Raw genomic sequence first — 18,919 nt, 5'->3', positions numbered from 1 at the left:
TTCCTCAGCCAAAAAAAAAAAACACACACCTGTAGGTCGGCTCAGGATAACCCCTCCTACTACCAGCATGCCTCAGTTTTATAGCAAAGCAAAACTGAGAGTCAAACAGAGTGGGAAAAGTCTTGAGCTTTTGGGATGTCCAAAAGCAGTCCAATGGTGGGCAACTCAGCAGACAAACACAAACAGGCCAAAGAAAAAAAAACAGCTCTATGAGCTGCAGGCAGTTCCCAGGTCTGTCTGAAATACCTTATGCCCAAAGCTGGCATCAGATGAGGCAAAAACCTCCACCTGGTAGACTAGCCTTGCAAATCTGAAAAACAACTGTCTGATGCTGAGAAGCACTTACAGATAAAGTAGAGTGCTTTAACAAGAAAGGGTTAAACCCGATTCCTGAGACAATAGGCTTAACTGATGGTCTGTCTGAACCCAGGGTAGGCAACCTGCGTCTCTCTCGCTGTTGTGGAACTACATTTCCCATGAGGCATTGCAACATTACAAATCTGACAGTTACAGCTGACTTGCAGAGGCATGATGGAACTTGTAGTCCTGCAACAGCTGGAGAGCAGCAGGTTGCCTACCCCTGGTCTGAACTATCTAGAAACGATGGAACAAAAAGCTGGTAAATCCTTTTGGGGTACATCCATATGACTAAAAGGAAATCAGTCTAAAAGCAGTGGCTGAAAGAGTCTCACAGAGCAAACCACCAGACAAAAGGAGGGAAACTTTCTTTTGGTGAACTGGAGCAGCTCACAGAGGAATCAAAGAAAGACCTGGTTGAGATGAAAGGCAGAAACTACCTAACGCATGTCCTGAATCTCAACACCACCTTCTCCAAATGCAAAACCATACACTCCTGGGGAGGAAGCCCAAGACTCACAAAGTGAAGTATGCCTTCCATGCCATATGACAGACCTTGCAGGAGACTAAGTTTCTAGCTTTTTCTAACACTGTAGGAATCAAAATCCTTGAGATGCCCCTGCTCTCCTTGGTCCAGGTGCTGCTGGCTGTGGAAATCTGCCTGCCAATTGTCTATGCTGGCCTAGGACAGGATCGAATATACCTCTCTTACTGTTACAAGACTTCTGGTTCTTACTTAATAATTGATGTATGCCACCGTCACAACTTGCTCAACTGAACCTGGATCAGATGACCCTCCAAGTAGGGTGGTCCAATGCGGCAGACAGCCAAATCGCCAGAAGTTCCAGAATTGTGATCAGGAGACAAGACTCTTGATGACAACCAAATACCCTGCACTCACAGGGTGCCCAGGACTCCTTCCCCATTGATGGTGAGGATCCTACAAAAGGCAGGAAGGCAAGACTTCCAACTCCAGAGCCGGATTCCTGAGCTACCAAGCCAGGGACAACCTAAAGGTGAACTTATTTACCCCTATGGTTTTGTTAACCAGTCTTCTCACATACTAGTTGTCTGATCCATGTAAGGAAACTGCCCTGCTCAAAGCAACAGATGTTAATTGCACCGTGGTGTGAACAATTTAATGTACCCAATATTTGAGATTTGAAATGAATAAAGAATGCATTAAAATGTTGCTTGTTGGGTATACTTGAGGATAGAGTTTGGGAACCACTGACTTATCAGGATGCTTCCAATTTCCACAGAGAGAAATAGTTGGGAAAGCAGGTGTAAAGAGAAAGATTTTGGAGTGTTCAGAGACAAGGCAAGTGCTGAAGCAATGCCAGTGGCTCTGGACCTGGATAGTGCTCCATAGCGGACTTAATATAATGAAATTTGGAAAGTGCCACACGCAGAACCCAGTGCATAAATGTAACTTCCAGGTAATATCCCCACAATGCCCAGTCCAGCGGGATCCAGACGTGGTAACAAAAGCCAGGCGAGGTTGACCACTCCCGACATCTACAACCGAAAAGGGATGTAGAGAAGAGTCTTAAAGTTAGGAAAAAAAAGAAAAGAAAAAAAAAAAAAGACAGTTTTTTAACACAGCAGAGCTATAAAAAAAAACAAAACAAAAAAAAAAAGCACATTGGTAGTAGAAGGTGTTATCCTAGGCTTATCCTACAGTTCTTTATTCCTCCTGTAAGCGACGGTATTACCCAAACGTTTAGGAATTCCTGTTTCCTTCAATGGACAAGGAAAAGAAAAATGGAGAAATAAAAAGCATTGAATAACAAAATTACATACATGCTTACCTCTACCCTGGCCCAGTTTTGCATTATGCTGCAAGTTGGATCTCCACTTTCACCAAATCCTGAAGAGAGAAAGTTTAGAATGTTAAAAATTCACACATGCTAAAAATTACATTTACTGACTGTTAATTCAGATATCTATCATATGTAATAACGGAAAACCCCATTACTACTACTATACATTGCTTGAAAATGTAACATTACAAGAACATAATAAGACACACCATTTTCACTAAGTGACAAAATAGTATCAGGTCAATCAAATAGAGTGCAGCACTAAAACACACCCTTTACCTACTAGTGCAAAACAGTATATACTATAGGTATACGCATACATACTAGTGAAAAAAACATAAACACATATGCCGCAATAAAGTAAATATGTGAAAATACTAATCATAAAGTGACAATATGTAGTACTTACACATTCTGCATAAAAACAAATGAAAGGTGCACTGTAGGGCTTCATCAGGTTGGCAATGAACTTGGACATGCATTTGAAACTTCTACACAGTGGTGTCCTAACTCAGCATCCAAAGCCATTGCATAGAAGTTTATTCTGTGTGCACTTGTACATTGGAGTATTTTGATGTTACTTTTCTACAAAAATTGTGATTTTATGGAAGGCACTATGCCATCCCTGCTACTTTTCTGAGCTCCTATTTTATCTGAAATTCTGGCCCAGCAAGTATGAGTTCCTGGCTACAAGTTAACTCCTGAGGGGGGCAAGGGTTATTAGGCCTCATTATTTGCTGAAAGTGAGAGAATGTCCACTAAAGAAGAAAGTGAATGATCTTCACCAATGGTTTCACTTTGTAAAATGCTCTAGCATAGCGGTGCCTGGAGTGAATCACCTTTGCACATTGTGTAAAGAAGTAGAGATCAGTTTGTGAATCTGTCTTGCAAGCACTATTTTGCATTTAATATTGCACTGTTTATATGAAATGTGAAGTATTATCTATTAGCATTTTATAATTAGTATTTGCACTTCATTGTGGGATACGTGATTTTCTTGCACTAGTATTTATATTATGTAAATACTATTTTGTACGAATAGGTATAGGGTGTATTTTAGCACTTTCACTCAATTTTTTTGCTTTGTGTTTCAGACACTGAAATGTTGGTTTGCTTAGAGAGGATAGGTGCAGAGCAAAACTTTTTTTTTTTTTTAACTTCAACATACTAGCAAGTGCTTCATCAATCCAAAACTCAAAATTAGTACATACATGCAAGTAGACGTCAGTTGGACAAGAGCAAAAAAGTAAAGCTGGTAAAAAAATTGTACAGATCAGGCCACCTGGCCAAACCTGAATTTCCGTCTCGGTTTCTGGTCAAATACAAAAATCTATCAAAACAGAAAGTACTTACTTTCCTCAACTTCTTGCTTCAGGTAGTCCAGTGCACGAGCAAATGCAGCTCTAAGTTCTTCAAGCTCTTTACTGGAATCTGAAAAAAGTTATAAGAAGCCTGTAACTACTATTACACACGATAATGCAGCCTGATACATGAAAAAAAGAAAATGCTAGTTTGTAATGCATTTAATCCTTGATAAAGTGAGGCTCTCATTAAGAAAAATTATTGATGAGATTACTATTGTGCCAAATTTGTGAAACCACCAACTGCTGAGTGACGGCACTCCTAGTAAGTGAAAGACCTGTCAAACAAACAAGCAGCTATTCCATTATGGAGAGCAGCAATGTAACTCTACAGCTGAACCACATTCATACAGCCATCTATAATTACTGCTGTTCGCCAACACGGTCTGAGAAAGGCATGAGAGGAGCAGTGTATACAGCGACTGGCTGTCACTATGTCAGTATGTAAATGTAATTACCGGCTTTTTTTTTTCTTCACTATAGCTCAGAGAATCAGCTGTCACTTTCTAACCAGCTAAAAGAAACAAAGATTCTTTTTAGTTTCTCTGTTTCCTTTTAGTTTCTTTCCAGAGATAAAAGAAAAGTTTTATTTAGCTCTGGGGAAAGTGACAGCCAATTCTGTGAGCTATAGCAAAGAAAAAAAAAAAAAAAAAGCTGGAAATTGCATTTAAAAACCAGCACCGACACATATGGACAGCCAGTGAGGGAGCCTCTCTGTATACACTGCTCCCTCACTGTAGACACTGCTCCTCTCCTGCCCCCTCCTTGCACACACTGCCCCCCACCCTCTCCCCCCTACAAAGAGGACCTGTCACTCATATGCTATCACATAGGGGACTATTGATATATATATATATATATATATATATAAAATTTAGCAGAGTTTAAGAGCTGCCTTGTTTAAGTGAGGTTAAGCCTCCCTCTCCTGAAAGCAAAGGTATTGCATTCAGGAAAGGAACGTTTTGACCGCTGACCACAGGTAAACACAAAACGCAGCAACCATGGTGCCGTGTTTTTGCCGCAATTTGCGTTTCCCAGCGGCTGGCGGTCAGAATAGGCTCGTGTACATGAAACCTTAGGGTGTGCACAAACATCTATATGTGCTAAGCCTAATTTGGGCCACTGTAAACAACTAATCAAAGATGGTTGAGAATTGTAATGTTATACTGATGCACCCCATGTTTCTGAATCCTTTAATGTTTACACAGACAGTATGCCTAAACCCTAAAGAAAAATGTAACACCACAAAGCGCTGCTAGACCTCCAGTAACTTAAGTCCTCATTAAGTATGAGTGGTGGGGTTGACACGTGGTTGAGGAGGCATCTTTTCCTTTGGGATGCAGAGCACATTCAGTATTGTGTGAAGAGTGGTACTTTTTTTGTTTTAGGACACGGTTTGGATTATAGGACTGCACTTTATTAAATTGATTAATGATCAATTTGCACAAGTTGTGCATAAGAATTTTTCAATGTGATTATCTTTTGGGACATTTTTATTTAAAAATTTATATTTTGATGAGAAGTGTACATATATTTGCATATTTGAAGCTTGCTAGAATGCATATGCTTTATGCATGATATACACAGTTTTTCTGGGACAGTGCAGCAGTTTTGTTTTCATAGGAGTGCGAATCACTTTAGTGGCTGGCTAGCTACACACACATTTTTATCTTTTTAATTTTTATTAATTTACAATACAGGCTGCACAGATAGTATTTTCACACTAATCCCTAGGCATCACCTGTGAAAATGCAAACTGGAAATCATTTGAATATAAGGATGATTTTTACACTGAATACAATTACATCATTCTTCAATTTCTGATTCGCTGGAACAATTATTGTTATTTATTTTGGTTAAGGTCAATAAAGAGAATTTTTACACAGCAATTTACACGTGCTACCTAGAAAGTTTTGACACAAGAAAGTGAGCAATAAACAGCTTACAACAGCCTCTGGATTCATTTCTGTATGTGTTTTTGACGTGTTCCGGTTCATTTTTTCCCCCTTTTTCTTCAACTTAAATAAGTACATGTGTGTTCTGGTGCATTTTTGATGCGCTTTACTGCTTTCCAGTACAGTTCAGTGTAGAAAAAATGCAGCATGTTAATTTTTTTTCTGAAACTGGAATGTACTGGTGTAAAATATGCCATTGGAAACCATGTAACCTACCATCATTGCGTTTTTGATGGAGAGAAAGAAAAAAAAAAATCACTAGACTGCATGTGGTGTGAACTGGCTCTTAAGGTGCAACCTAAAATGAACAATATTCTTAATTAGCTGTTTAACGAGTGGACACACTCTTCTAGCATACTAACAAAAGTCTATGCATTTAAATGTGCCACCAACTATGATTTTGAGTAAAAAAAATGTATATATTTTCTTTCAAACAACAATGGAAAAAACGCCTATGTATAGCCCTTCTCAGAAATGCAATCCTCTCAGATAGGTCGATCCAATTTTGCAGCACTACATCATGTTCCCTGCTGTTAATACTGTCTTGACAGGCTAAAACTGGTTAGTCACCCGGCTGTGATGTTGACCCACTGGCTTCAGGAATGTCACCGTCTTGGAGAAAAAGTAAACTACTAAGAAAAGTCACACAAATTCATCTGCATATAAAAGGGTTTGCACAACAGCCAGGTAATCACCTCCACAAGCAACAAATATGAAAGCCTGCAACATATTATATTCCCCCACAGGTTGTACATGACCAAGTCTGTGTCTATACAAATTTAAACTAATTCTATAAAAAAAAAAAAAAAAAAAAAAAAAAAAAAAAAAAGGGGTATGAAGACAGCCATTGCTGGCCTCCTCCAGAAAATGTTGGCTGCCTGGCAGTCAGGCTCATCCTCTAAACGCAGTCAGACCTCCTTATATGCATGCTTCTTTAGTAAATCAAATGATAGGAACCAATATGACAATCAGGGAACTAGAATTTTAATAAGGCATCAATAAAATCTCTATCTTTTTATTAGCATAGGTTATACTTTGATTTGGCATGCCAACAGGAACCCTACAGAAATCACGTGAAGTGCCTATATGTACCTTTGATTCTCTGCAGCTCTTCTGGTGTGTGGCCTTGGCACTCCCAAAATCCAGTCTTATTTAGAATGTGGGGCCTCAACTTTGGCCCGCTAACATATTCCCAGCTCCCATGGAGTGTGTCAGTGATTAATACAGAGGCACCCCAATAAATACAGGCATGGGATACAGCATGCCCAAACTCTAAAAATAGAAGAAGCCAAGGCCTCCTACTTCCCAGAATACACTCAAACATAATTATGTTAAAACTTGCAAGTATGCACCTTACAATGTGGCACTATAGAGATAATCTGAGAGAATCGACACGGTGACATAGAAAAGATAAGTCCTATCTAACATTTTAAATTTAATTTGTTAAAATTATAAATAAAATTGGTGGATGTGGATGGAAGCATTTCTTATTTTTATTTACCTTTCTGTGATATAGCTAAAAGGGTAAGGAGTTCATAGTATGTATTTACCAGTTTACATTGCAGAATGTTGCAACCTATGAACTTAGCTTTGTGTTGACCCTCTAATCTCACCAATAAAGTACATTAAACATATCATTCATGCATAGTGATCAGGGATAGGGATTTATTATACAGGCATTCTGCGATGACAAGAACAGTTTGGGGCCTGCATCTTTAAAAACAAATTAGCAATGGCAGTCCCCACATTTCTGTCCTTGTATACCTCAGTTCCCCATACAGCAACCATTGATGAAAATAAGTATTTAATACTGTAACAGTCAGAGAGATAATACAGGTTATCCCAGCAGGAGTTGTGGACAGATCCAGCAGTTACCTTTTGTGAAGTCTACTCTTCTTCGGAGATAATCCAGGTATGACTGCCAAATCTCCACATAATCTGTGGCCTGGATGAAGCCCGCATTAAGAGCCTTTTCAAACGTTTCTGAAGAAAAAATGGAAGCTACTTTAGATGCAGTTATTCCAAGTCATGAAGGATTCAATTTAAGGGAAAAACATCCAGTCTGACCTCTCCTGAAAATTCAAAATGGTCTGGATTTAGGGGGTTAAAACAGGCAGTGAGGAGGCAAGAAAACACCTCCTCATTGCCTGTCAAATGCTCTCTGAAAAGCAATCCGAAAGCAAACCTCTCTTTGGAGAGCAAAGCAAGTGAAAAGCAAGCCCTTAAAGTGTCACTAAACCCACATCATAAAAACCTATCAATTAATGCTGTATTACATGCGGTTCTTACTCAGTCACTATGGGATTTGTTTTCTGGTTGATCCTGCTGTTCGTTATCTCCCCATCCTGTCCATGCCCTCAATGCAGCTGAGGATTCTGGAGAGCAGTGCTGGCAGCTACTGCACATGCTCAGTTTTCAATTTTCAGTTTCTGTGCTGAGCATTTCCTCCTTGATCACATTTAAGCATCCCAGGTGACTACAGTCACACATGTGGGAGTATACACAGTGGTAAATGACAGCCCACTCCATCCCTCCTCCTCCATGCCCACTAACCAGCTAAACACAAAGGTGGTAGAATATTACATGTAGATTAATGGAGGCTTCACCTGTTATTCTAAGACACAGGCTGGAGGGGCATGACACAGCCTGTGACTGGTAAAAATCCGCTCACGCCATGTTATTGGCAAAAAATAATAAAGATTTGATTTCCAATATATATTTGAATGACTATTTGAAAAAGTGTTTATTAATATTTTTTTTAATCTGTATTCCTAAGGCAGTTTTTTTTTAGTTTGAACATGTGACAAGCAGCAGAGGACTAGAAACTCCTGCTTATGTTTCCCTGCAGACAGGCCGGAAAAAATCTGGGTCATGTGACAGCTGTATATCAATTAGGAAAAAGCGATTTTTTTTTCTGGTTAAAATAATTACAGTGCCATCATCCATATACAGAAATAGAAAAGACAATGTACATTAAAGAGTGTGAGTTTAGTATCACTTTAACTTATACAAAAGCTTCAATGTGTTCTATGTTGCTGACCTGAAATAACCAATCAGATCAAAAATTCTAACTAACTGCAAAAGTTATATTTCTTTCAGGCTAGTAAGTTAAAGGCTTCTTAGGTTTCCTCCTTACCCCTTTAACCGACATGCTAATTACATTTTTAACCAAAATCGGACTTCATTTTAGAACCTGTGAGGTCATCATTGGATTTCTGTGATTCTTTATGAAATACAGGCAGATCATGGCTGGAGGGAGGGGCCGGCAGGGTTCTATACGGGGATTTCTGAAAATATCAGAGCACCCTGCCTCAGTACACCTCTCAATAACCCTAATGATGGAATTCTCTTAAGAAAATTTTGATAGGTGGATGCCAGTCTGTAGGAGTGGGAATTCATAGAGAGACAGCCACATTTACATGAAACCTTCCCTAGGTAACACTTGAATGTGATGCTGAGCCATGATTGGAAGAATTGAAATCCAAAGAAAAACAATAAATGAAAGCGGCAGGCAGGAGAAAGCAAGGCAGAGGAGGAAAGGGCTAGATACTGGAGGTCCAACAGTCAGGAAATTAGGTGGGTTCTATCTGATTTGCTGCAGCTTCTAATGTATACAAGGAGAAGCTCATAGTGTACAGTGAAATCAAAGTAAGCAATTTCAGCACAGGTAAAAGTACGACTGATTTTCTGTTTTAAAGTATTCAGACCATAGAAAATGAGGCAACTAGCACATTTCAAAGAAAGTGAGCATCTGCTTCTCCCATATTTTTCTCAGTATAGGTTTCAAGTTAAGGACAGGACCTTAAAGAAAAAAAAAACCTAAGTGGCCCAGAACCCAAAGCTGAATTCCAAGAAAAGAATAAAAAATGCTCCCTTGCAATGGGGCTGCCTAACACTGCAAAGTTAAATGCCTGTTTATGTCTAGGGTATCACAAAAAGCAAGAAGCATATAATTAATCCTCGCAGGCTCCGTCCAGGTTGCAAGACAGGTCCCTTAGCCCCCCCCCCCCCCAAATACTCCAGGGGTTGCAGGTCCTCTGACATCAAGAAGTCCAATGCAGAGCCAAAAACGCTGTACTTGCCATGAGCATGTCATTGGACAGACCACTGCCACAGCATAGAGGGAGAAGAGGAGGAAGTGGTCTGCTGGGGGAGCAGAGCATCAGGTAAGTAGAAGTGAATTCTGTGGCCCCTATACCTAAACGAACATTTAACCCTTGCAGTGCTGAGCAGCCTCACTGTAAGAGAGCATTTTTCCTTTCCCTGGAGATGGACTTTAAAACCCTTGAGTGATACCAGCTGAACTCCATGTATGATCTTACATGCATACTTATATTGAAGCAAAGTAAGTATGCATATCTCATTCCTGTGGAAGCTGACAATCACTATAGTAGTTGGTGCTACCACAGTAATTGCCACGATTTTCTCAGTCCTACACCGAGGCTGCCCCACTGCACATAGACCACAGGGGGCCGCATATTCAGCACTGTTACCAATCACAGAACAGCTTGTATTTTCTGTTCAAAGATTACATGATGCTCTCTGATTGGACATGGTGAGATGGAGGGTGCTGACATCACGATCTCCACCTCATCCAATCAAAGAATGGTGTAGCAACAATGCTGCACTGATCCTGAATTCAGAGCTATACTCATGTAGCAAGTGCCTACTTGCACTACAATGAGTTGAATAAAAAAATGTTGTCATTGCTATTTTACAAGCCTGTAGATCAGGCATACTGAATTAAAATTCATGGACGTCCGGTCATTAAAACTTTCATCCAGCAGAGGTCAGAGTCTCATGTTTGTGCTCGGGTTCTTCAGATCACAGCCCCACCCCCTTACACTACAGTTTCCCCTTTACATCACAGCCCCCTCCTTTATACCACAGTACTACCTTTAAAATTGCTGAACCCCCAATTTACATCACAGCACTCCCCTTTACAATACAGCCCCTTCTTTACATTACAGCCCCCTTTGCATTCAAATCCCCCTATATTACATCACAGTGCCTCCTTTACTTAATTGTCCTTTGTCTCCCCTTCACATCACCCCCCCCCCCCCCACCTATACATCAGTGTCCTCAGCCCCCACCTCACATCACAGTCCCCCTCCCCTTCACATCAGTGTTCTCTGTCAGCCTTTACCTAAATCCCAGTCTCCATCACATCCCCCCTTCCTTGTATACCTGTCCCCCTTTACAGCCCCCCCTTACTTGCATCTCAGTCCCCTTTACAGCCCCCCCCTTACTTGCATCTCAGTCCCCTTTACAGCCACCCCTTCCTTGTATCCTAGTCCCCTTCACAGCCCCCCTTTCTTGCACCACAGTCTCCTTTACAGCACCCCCTTACTTACATCTCAACCCCTTCACAGCCCCCTCTTCCTTGCACCCCAGTCCTCAACCCCCTCTTTCTTGCTCCCCAGTCCACTTCACAGCCTCACTTCTTTGCACCCCAGTCCCCTTAACAGCCCTCCTTCCTTGCACCAAAGTCTTCTTCACAGCCTCCCTTCCTTGTACTCCAGTCCACTTCACAGCCCCCCTTCCTTGAACCCCAGTTCTCTTTACATCCTTACTTGCATCTCAGTCCCCTTCACAGCCCCCCCCTTACATGCACCCAAGTCCCCTTCACAGCCCCCCCTTCCTTGAACCCCAGTCCCCTTTACAGCCCCCCCTTACTTGCATCTCAGTCCCCTTCACAGCCCCCCCTTACATACACCCAAGTCCCTTTCACAGCCCCCCTTTCTTGCACCTCAGACCCTTTTACAGCCCCCTTACTTACATCTCAGCCCCCTTCACAGCCCCCCCTTCCTTGCACCCCAGTCCTCACAGCCCCACTTCCTTGCACCAAAGTCCTCTTCACAGCCCCCCTTAGTCCCCTTTACAGCCCCTCCTTACTTACATCTCAGTCCCCTTCACAGTTCCTCCCTTCCTTGCACCCCTGTCCCCTTTACAACCCCCGGTCCTTGCACCCCAGCCCCATTTGCAACCCTCCTTCCTTGTACTCCAGTCCACTTCACAGCCTCCTTTCCTTGAACCCAGTCCTCTTTACAACCTTACTTGCATCTCAGTCTCTCCCCTTCACAGCCCCCCCATTACATGCGCCCAAGTCCCCTTCACAGCCCCTCCTTACTTGCATCCCAGTCTGCTTCACATTTCCTCCCTTCCCTGCACCCCAGCCCCCTTTACAACCCCCCTTCCTTGTACTCCAGTCCACTTCACAGCTCCCCTTCCTTGTACTCCAGTCCACTTCACAGCCCTCCTTCCTTGCACCCAGTACCCTTTACAGACCCCCTCTTACTTGCATCTCGGTCCCCTTTAAAATCCTCCTTTTTTGTATACTGTTCCCCCTTCACAGCCCTCCACCTTCCTTCCTTGCAGCCAAGTCCCATTAATATGAATGCCCCCTCCCTTATATTCCCCCCCGCCATTCACAACCCTCCTTTTTGATCCTACCTTACACAGCAGGTAGAAGGCAGAAGGCATGGCATGCATGGACACAGGGCAAGAAATGTGGGACATGCCTTTCATGTTAACAGGCAGCTGATTGCTTGCTAGGAACACCTAGCAACCAATCACTGGCTTGTTAACTTGAAAAGTTGGACAGCTCCCGCCTGCTGGCTAGACATGCCATGCCTTCTGCCTTCTATAAAGATGAAAGCTGTGGCGGTAGCAGTAGCTCAGTGGAGGCGGGGGGAGTGAGGATATCAGCTGCAAAGGACATCCAGGCTGCTGTCGGAGCCACAGTCCGTATAGGATTGCCATTCATTCCGTTTGCGGACCACGATCCACCATTTAGTGATGCCTGCTGTAGATTGTCAGTCAGCACCTGGCCACACCAAGTCCTGCCCATGCTTTATGGAATTGCTGTACTCAAAGTGCTATTGAAACCCTCCCACTGTAGGCTGAAGTGTCTTGTAGGGGGAGCAAGTGAGATAGAAATGAAGGAAGGTTTGGGTCGGTCAGGGAAGTTTTTTACTTTATGAGGCTTGTACATCGACATATAGGCATATAGAAGTCCTCAACTTGCCAGTGACAGGATCTGCAGAGAGGGCAAAAAAAAATATCACCCGTTTTCACAATGCCACTTCCTTAGGGGCAGGGAATAAAAATTTCAGCTAGGGAGGAAGTGACACCGCACTGACCTGGCCAGCGAAGGTCAGACACTGTGAAAAAGGAAAGCAGTTATTCTACCATCTTTAGTAATCCTATTGCTGAAGTGGATCACAAGTGTGAGACAGGCTTAAGTGCTATAGTATGTCACCTGAAAGAAGCAATAGTTTTGGAGCATGCCCCTGGGTTAGCAACCTTTCAAGAGTAAGAAAGTTATAGCCTTGAATACTGCATGGGTACTCCAACTATACTGCACAACAGCAGCCCTGATTTTTTTCCCCACAATTCAAATCTATACATCATTTTTTTAATCTTGCTTTGCAACTCTTTTAGTTAAGACGTACACAGCGTCGGCAAGCCATGCCCCTTCTCTCTCCTTAGTGCAAGATGAATGACAGCTGCATCAGCCTGTCACATCTCCTGAAGCTAGCAGCCATAAAAAGAGGGCAAAAAGTGTTTGAGGACAAGGGGCTTACAAATGTACAGCATGTTTTCAACTTTAATGCTAAGAATGCTTTAAGGTAACAAACACCTTGCATTTAGAACTATTTTAATTCATTCACTTCTGCCAGCTTACTGGCTTTTTTTTGAGCTGTATACAAAGATGATGTAGACGACCAGTACTCACCAACTATAGTGTTGTGATCTACACAATGTCGCTCCATGGCGAGAATACACCTTTTCCAAAGGGCCACTGTCCATGGACAATTTCTGGTAGCCCGGTCATGAGAAGAAAGAACCAGTTCCTTCACTTTGAGCTGTCTGTCCTACAGGTAGAAGCAGCAACGTTAATGTATTTTCTTTTCCAGAACTAAATTGAACTATTCTACAGCCAACACTTTTGAAGATAAAAAAACATCTCAAAATATCAAATTTACTTAAATTTAAAAGGAGAAATCAGGGAATAGAACATAAAAAACATACATATACTCTCCCCCTTGCTACAGCTGTCCCCCGCCAGCACTTTAGCCCAAGAACTGAGTGATCGCATGACTGCTGACCGATCATTTCTCGATCTTCCCAAAGCAGAGAGCGCTGACTGTCAATTACCGCTATCTGCTCTGCCCCTCTAGTGTTCACTGGAGTGTCTGAATGGAGCTGCTGGTTCAGACTCTCATTGGTGTGCTGAGAGACTGAGCCAGCTGTCTATCTGGCATCGGAGTTAATCCCGAAACTGCCAAGATCCTTCCAGAGCCTGGAGTGGCTCTGTGACATTTAGCCCACTGTTGGCTTATTCTGGATCACAGGAGTGCACTCCTGTGAGCCACAAGTAAAGCATGGCCAAAAATAAAACAAAAAACGTTGCCCATACTTCTTTTAGAACGGTCTGGATAAAAGCGCACAGATGTGTCCCAAAGGAAATAAGTGAATGGTATATGTCAACTATGATTGGTGGGGAAAAAACTCACTGCTGCCATGGTAAAAACACATCGGTTTGTGGGAGGTATGAACAGGAGCCAGGCGCTGTGTAGTTTTGTGATAGAAATAATACACCTTGTATGGAGGTGTGTCTTTAATAAGTCATATGGTAAAACAATAATAAATAACCAGCCTGTGGCTTTAGGAAGCCAGGTTCCAAGATGGACGGCCCGTCCGCTCAGAGGGAAGCAGTGGAGTAGAATGCCTGTCAGTGCAGGGACCACGTTTACCCGACGTCCCAGCGTCCTGGATGACGTCACCACGATGTGGAGAGACAGAGGGGGGGAACTCTTGCTGGAGCCGCAGCTTTAGAAGGAAGAGGCCGGTTGCTGGGACAACATGTTTCGCGCACATGCGCTTTGTCAAGTCTCTGCGGCTCCAGCAAGAGTTCCCCCCCTCTGTCTCTCCACATCGTGGTGACGTCATCCAGGACGCTGAGACGTCGGGTAAACGTGGTCCCTGCACTGACAGGCATTCTACTCCACTGCTTCCCTCTGAGCGGACGGGCCGTCCATCTTGGAACCTGGCTTCCTAAAGCCACAGGCTGGTTATTTATTATTGTTTTACCATATGACTTATTAAAGACACACCTCCATACAAGGTGTATTATTTCTATCACAAAACTACACAGCGCCTGGCTCCTGTTCATACCATACTTCTTTTAGATTACCCAATGTATAAGCTTCAGAAAGCTTAAGAGATTTTCCAAGAATACCTAGATGATAGGATTTATGATAAATAATTTAGAATCTTTATCCTGTCATACCATCTAACCATGCATCACTACAAAGATCACTATTACATCCCCATCTCTGACATCCCTAACAAAAAAAAAAAAAAAAAAATCAACTTAAAATGTAAAGTTAAAAAAAAATCACGTGTCAAATTAAAATGGATACAGAAAGTTTCAGACACAGTTGTCTTTAGTCATAGCATATGTGTCACATTTCACTAACAATAAAGCCCAACTCTGGGGAATCTTTAAAAAAAAAAGAAAAAAAAAAACAAAAAAACCTCCCTTGCAGTGGGGCTGCACCCACACTGCTAGGGTTAAAAACTGGCTTCTGCCAGGGGTACCAGGAAAGCGCATCAACTTATGTGATCCACTACTCACCTGGGAGAATTAGCTCCCCTATGTTCTAGTGGACTGTCCCTAGGCATCCTAAGATCCAATGTAGAACTATGGGCCCTGCATCGGTCCTGATGATGTCAGAAGCCTTTAGACCTCGGAAGCATGAGGGAGAAGAGGCTGCAGGGAACGGTCTAGCAGCACAGAGCAGCCTGCGGAAGCTGAGGATCCATTACGTAAAATTGCTGTACTCAGCCTCCCTAGACAAACAATCGTTTAAAGCCTAACTTCAACTATCATTTAACTTTAATTAGTTTAATTAGACCAAGCTGTTCCAAGCAAACTATTTCCTTCACAAAGAAATGCAGCACTGTCAGCGATGTGCTATCTGCTACTGGAGCAAAACTGAGTAATGCAGGCCATAGATGGGGAGAAAAACTGCAGATTTTTCTTTTAAAAAACGAAAAATCGGTTGTTCAAGTGGCCGACGTTACCATCAATGGTAAAAAAAAAAATCGGCCGATTTTCTACCCGTCTAGAGCCGGCAAAAAGTGTCCCTGCAGAGAGCTCTGCTATTTCTTTGACAGTTCTCTGACAGTTCCTTGACATTTATAGAAGTTGCAACAATGTATCTATTTGTTTCCATTTAGGATACAGATGTTTTTATTCGGAAACAAATAGATACAATGTTTCATCCGCTGTAAATGTCAAGGAACTGTCAGAGAACTGTCAGAAATAGCGGAGCTCTCTGCAGAGACACTTTTTGCTGGACTGGAATTCTTCTTATTTTCATCCTACTTCTTCTTCTTCATCCTCATCCTCTTCTTCATCTTCATCCTCATCCTCTTCTTCATCTTCATCCTCTTCTTCATCCCCATCCTCTTCTTCTTCATCCTCATCCTCCTCCTTCTTCCTCATCCTCTTCTTCTTCTTCGTCCTCATCCTCTTCTTTTTCTTCGTCCTCATCCTCTTCTTCTTCTTCGTCCTCATCCTCTTCTTCTTCTTCGTCCTCATCCTCTTCTTCTTCTTCGTCCTCATCCTCTTCTTCGTCCTCATCCTCTTCTTCGTCCTCATCCTCTTCTTCGTCCTCATCCTCTTCTTCATCCTCATCCTCTTCTTCGTCCTCATCTTCTTCTTCGTCCTCATCCTCTTCTTCGTCCTCATCCTCCTCATCCTCTTCTTCCTCTTCTTCTTCATCCTCATCTTCTTCTTCACCCTCATCCTCTTCTTCTTCTTCATCCTCATCCTCTTCTTCTTCATCCTCTTCTTCTTCTTCATCCTCTTCTTCATCCTCTTCCTCTTCTTTTTCTTCTTTTTGTCTTCCTCTTGCAGGTCACTGCTCATGCGCAGATTTTTTAATCGGTAAAAAATCGGCCGATTTGCCCACTAATTGCCGCGAAAATCGACCGATCGGCAAAATCGGCCGATTTTTTTTCCAACTTTACTGAAAAACAAAAACAGCCAAAATACCGAAAAACGGCCGACCAAATCGCCCACTAACGATCCGAAAATCGGCCGATTTTATTTTCGGCCGAAAAATCGGCCGATTTTCGACCCGTCTATGGCCTGCATAAGACTGAGTGCTGCTCAGCTATTTTGCATTTTATGAATGAATACAGGGCTTCCTCTGACTGATTGGAGGTGGAAATTGTGATAATCAGCCCGTCTCTCCAGATTAGAAGAAGCCTTTTAAACCTTTATAAAGTACAAGGCTTTCTAGCAGCTCTCAGTCCAACTTGATTTAGTTCCGTGAACAGGACAGAAGGTCCCCATATCCCTCCTGGAACACAGGGCTGCTCACTGCATGTAGATGATGCTAGATACAGTTTATTCAGCGCAGACAGCGGACGCATGCAGTAATGAAGGAAATGGTTTGCTCGAATCAGCTTTGTCCAAGCAAACTATTTAAAAATTAAGTGAAACCTGGAGTTAAGATTTAAACCTTGCAGGGTGGGCACAGCCCCACTGTAATGGGAGGACATTCATTCCATTATGCCATTTTGAAATTTTAGCTCATATGGGCAAAAATCCTCTCCAACTATATAATGCAATATCCATTTCTGTTCTGTAGATATTGAAATTCCAGTGCACTTGTTTAAATCTATCAATCTAAGTGGGAGGGCACATAAAATACTACATCTGCAACAGAACTTTAGACATGCAAATTCTAATCTCCTTACACAGTAGTAATGTGTAATAGTGTTTGTATCCTATTACCTGCAGGTTTCTGATAAAATATCTTCCCATGTGTGCCACCTCACTGACGCTGGATACCGCCCTCAGTGACTGTTTAACAGCGCTATAAAATTAACTGCAGACTACGCTAAACAGAAAAGTTGCACTGCCTGCACTTCTGTACTTTACGCCATTCGCAGAACACATTTTACTACATTCACACAATGCATCAATTTCTGTGAATGGGAAACCTGTCATTTACCTGCTCCACTGCTCTCATACAGAACGCAACTACCACAGAAATATCTGTGGCAGACGCAGACACCTGCAGGTAATGGGATACACACCATTAAACATAACTAATGTGTATCGTGCTGTATCCCCCCCGTTCACCCCAAGAAAAAAAAAAATATATATAAAAAAAAAAAATACAATAATACTTCAGCTTTAGACTTAAATGAACAAAGCCTAAAATGTTCTTGGGAAAGAAAGTACTGTGGTAACAGTTGCACAGAAGAGATATTACCATTTGGAAGCTGTACAAATTGATAGCCTCGCTCTCTATTATGCCATAGCTTGCATTAGCTGTCCATTATAACCTATTCAACCGGATACTCACAAGGTACTGAGTGTATCTTGCCCAAAGATCCGGAACCAAACAATTTTCAGCCAGAGCACGTTCGAAAATAAGCAGGATGCGAGCCGGATCTCCTTCCTTCGTTTCAAAGTCAATGTAAGCTTGGTATTCTGCTAATTTCGGAGTTTCAGCAGCCAGCTATAGGAACACAAGATGGAAGATTATTACCATTATGGCCTGAACCAAACATCTGAAGAGTGTTACTGAAATGTTTGATAAGGGTCTACAGTATCAGAAATTTTATTCTCTCATATTTAAAGGATAAGTTCACTTTTTAACAAAAAATAATAAATGCTAATTTTTTGCAAGTAAAAAAAATTAAGTGCATTTATTATTTGTTTAGTTTCTGGAGCCTCTAAACATTGCACCAGTGATCAGCAGGTCGCTGGTGCCATGCAGGTCTCCCTCTGACCTGTCAGTGTATCTGCTTGCTCGTACATCCCATATACTGACAACTATATACGGTTTTGTTTAAATTGTGACAGCTAGCGGGGAGGTGCGGGGCCAGTCCATTTGTAACATGTTACATACTGAATATGGGTGTAACATGTTACGAAAGGTGTAATAATCCTTTAAATATATCTTAAGTCTAAATAGTTGCTGTACAATACAGTGGTTAGAGTAGAAAAATAGGATACTAATAAATACTATAATTACTAGAACTTTGTGGAAATAGAAAGTTCAGGAGAAGAGGACATTTCTCCAATCATCTGATTTGCGGTTTATGTACACCCCTAAGCCGGAGAGCTGTTGGAGCGAAATCCCACCAACCCCAACCTGCAGAGGGATTTGGATGTTGGTTTGAGCGCTTTTTGATCTTTTATTTATAGGTCAACGCTTGGAGCCCCTTTTCTTTTTATTTGAGTACACCCCTAAGACGGAGACCTGCTGGAGTGGAATCCCACCAGGCATGACCTGCAGAGGGATTTGGATGTTGGGTTGAGCACTTTTTGACCTGTTATTTATAGGTCAGCGTGCATGCTGGGTGATGGTGGACACAGCAGTGTACCAAG

At 42.2% G+C, this 18,919-nt stretch overlaps 1 protein-coding gene across 2 annotated transcripts in view; it reads right to left on the bottom strand.

The window, feature by feature from the left end:
- SART3 (spliceosome associated factor 3, U4/U6 recycling protein) overlaps window positions 1-18,919 on the bottom strand; it is a 67,301-nt gene that overhangs the window by 23,907 nt on the left and 24,475 nt on the right. For both annotated transcript variants that reach the window (XM_089691215.1, XM_089691217.1), the window contains exons 7-11: window positions 17,889-18,044; window positions 13,235-13,373; window positions 7,372-7,479; window positions 3,534-3,611; window positions 2,169-2,227 (exon numbers count right to left, since the gene is read on the bottom strand). In XM_089691215.1, coding sequence (XP_089547341.1) covers window positions 2,169-2,227; window positions 3,534-3,611; window positions 7,372-7,479; window positions 13,235-13,373; window positions 17,889-18,044 — 540 coding nt within the window. The remainder of the gene's footprint in view (window positions 1-2,168; window positions 2,228-3,533; window positions 3,612-7,371; window positions 7,480-13,234; window positions 13,374-17,888; window positions 18,045-18,919) is intronic.

This window comes from Staurois parvus, unplaced genomic scaffold, assembly GCF_062004578.1.
Source record: "Staurois parvus isolate SC_StPar_1 unplaced genomic scaffold, SC_StPar_1.0 ptg000556l, whole genome shotgun sequence".
Lineage (NCBI taxonomy): Eukaryota > Metazoa > Chordata > Amphibia > Anura > Ranidae > Staurois > Staurois parvus.
This window is presented reverse-complemented; position numbering and strand designations above follow the sequence as displayed.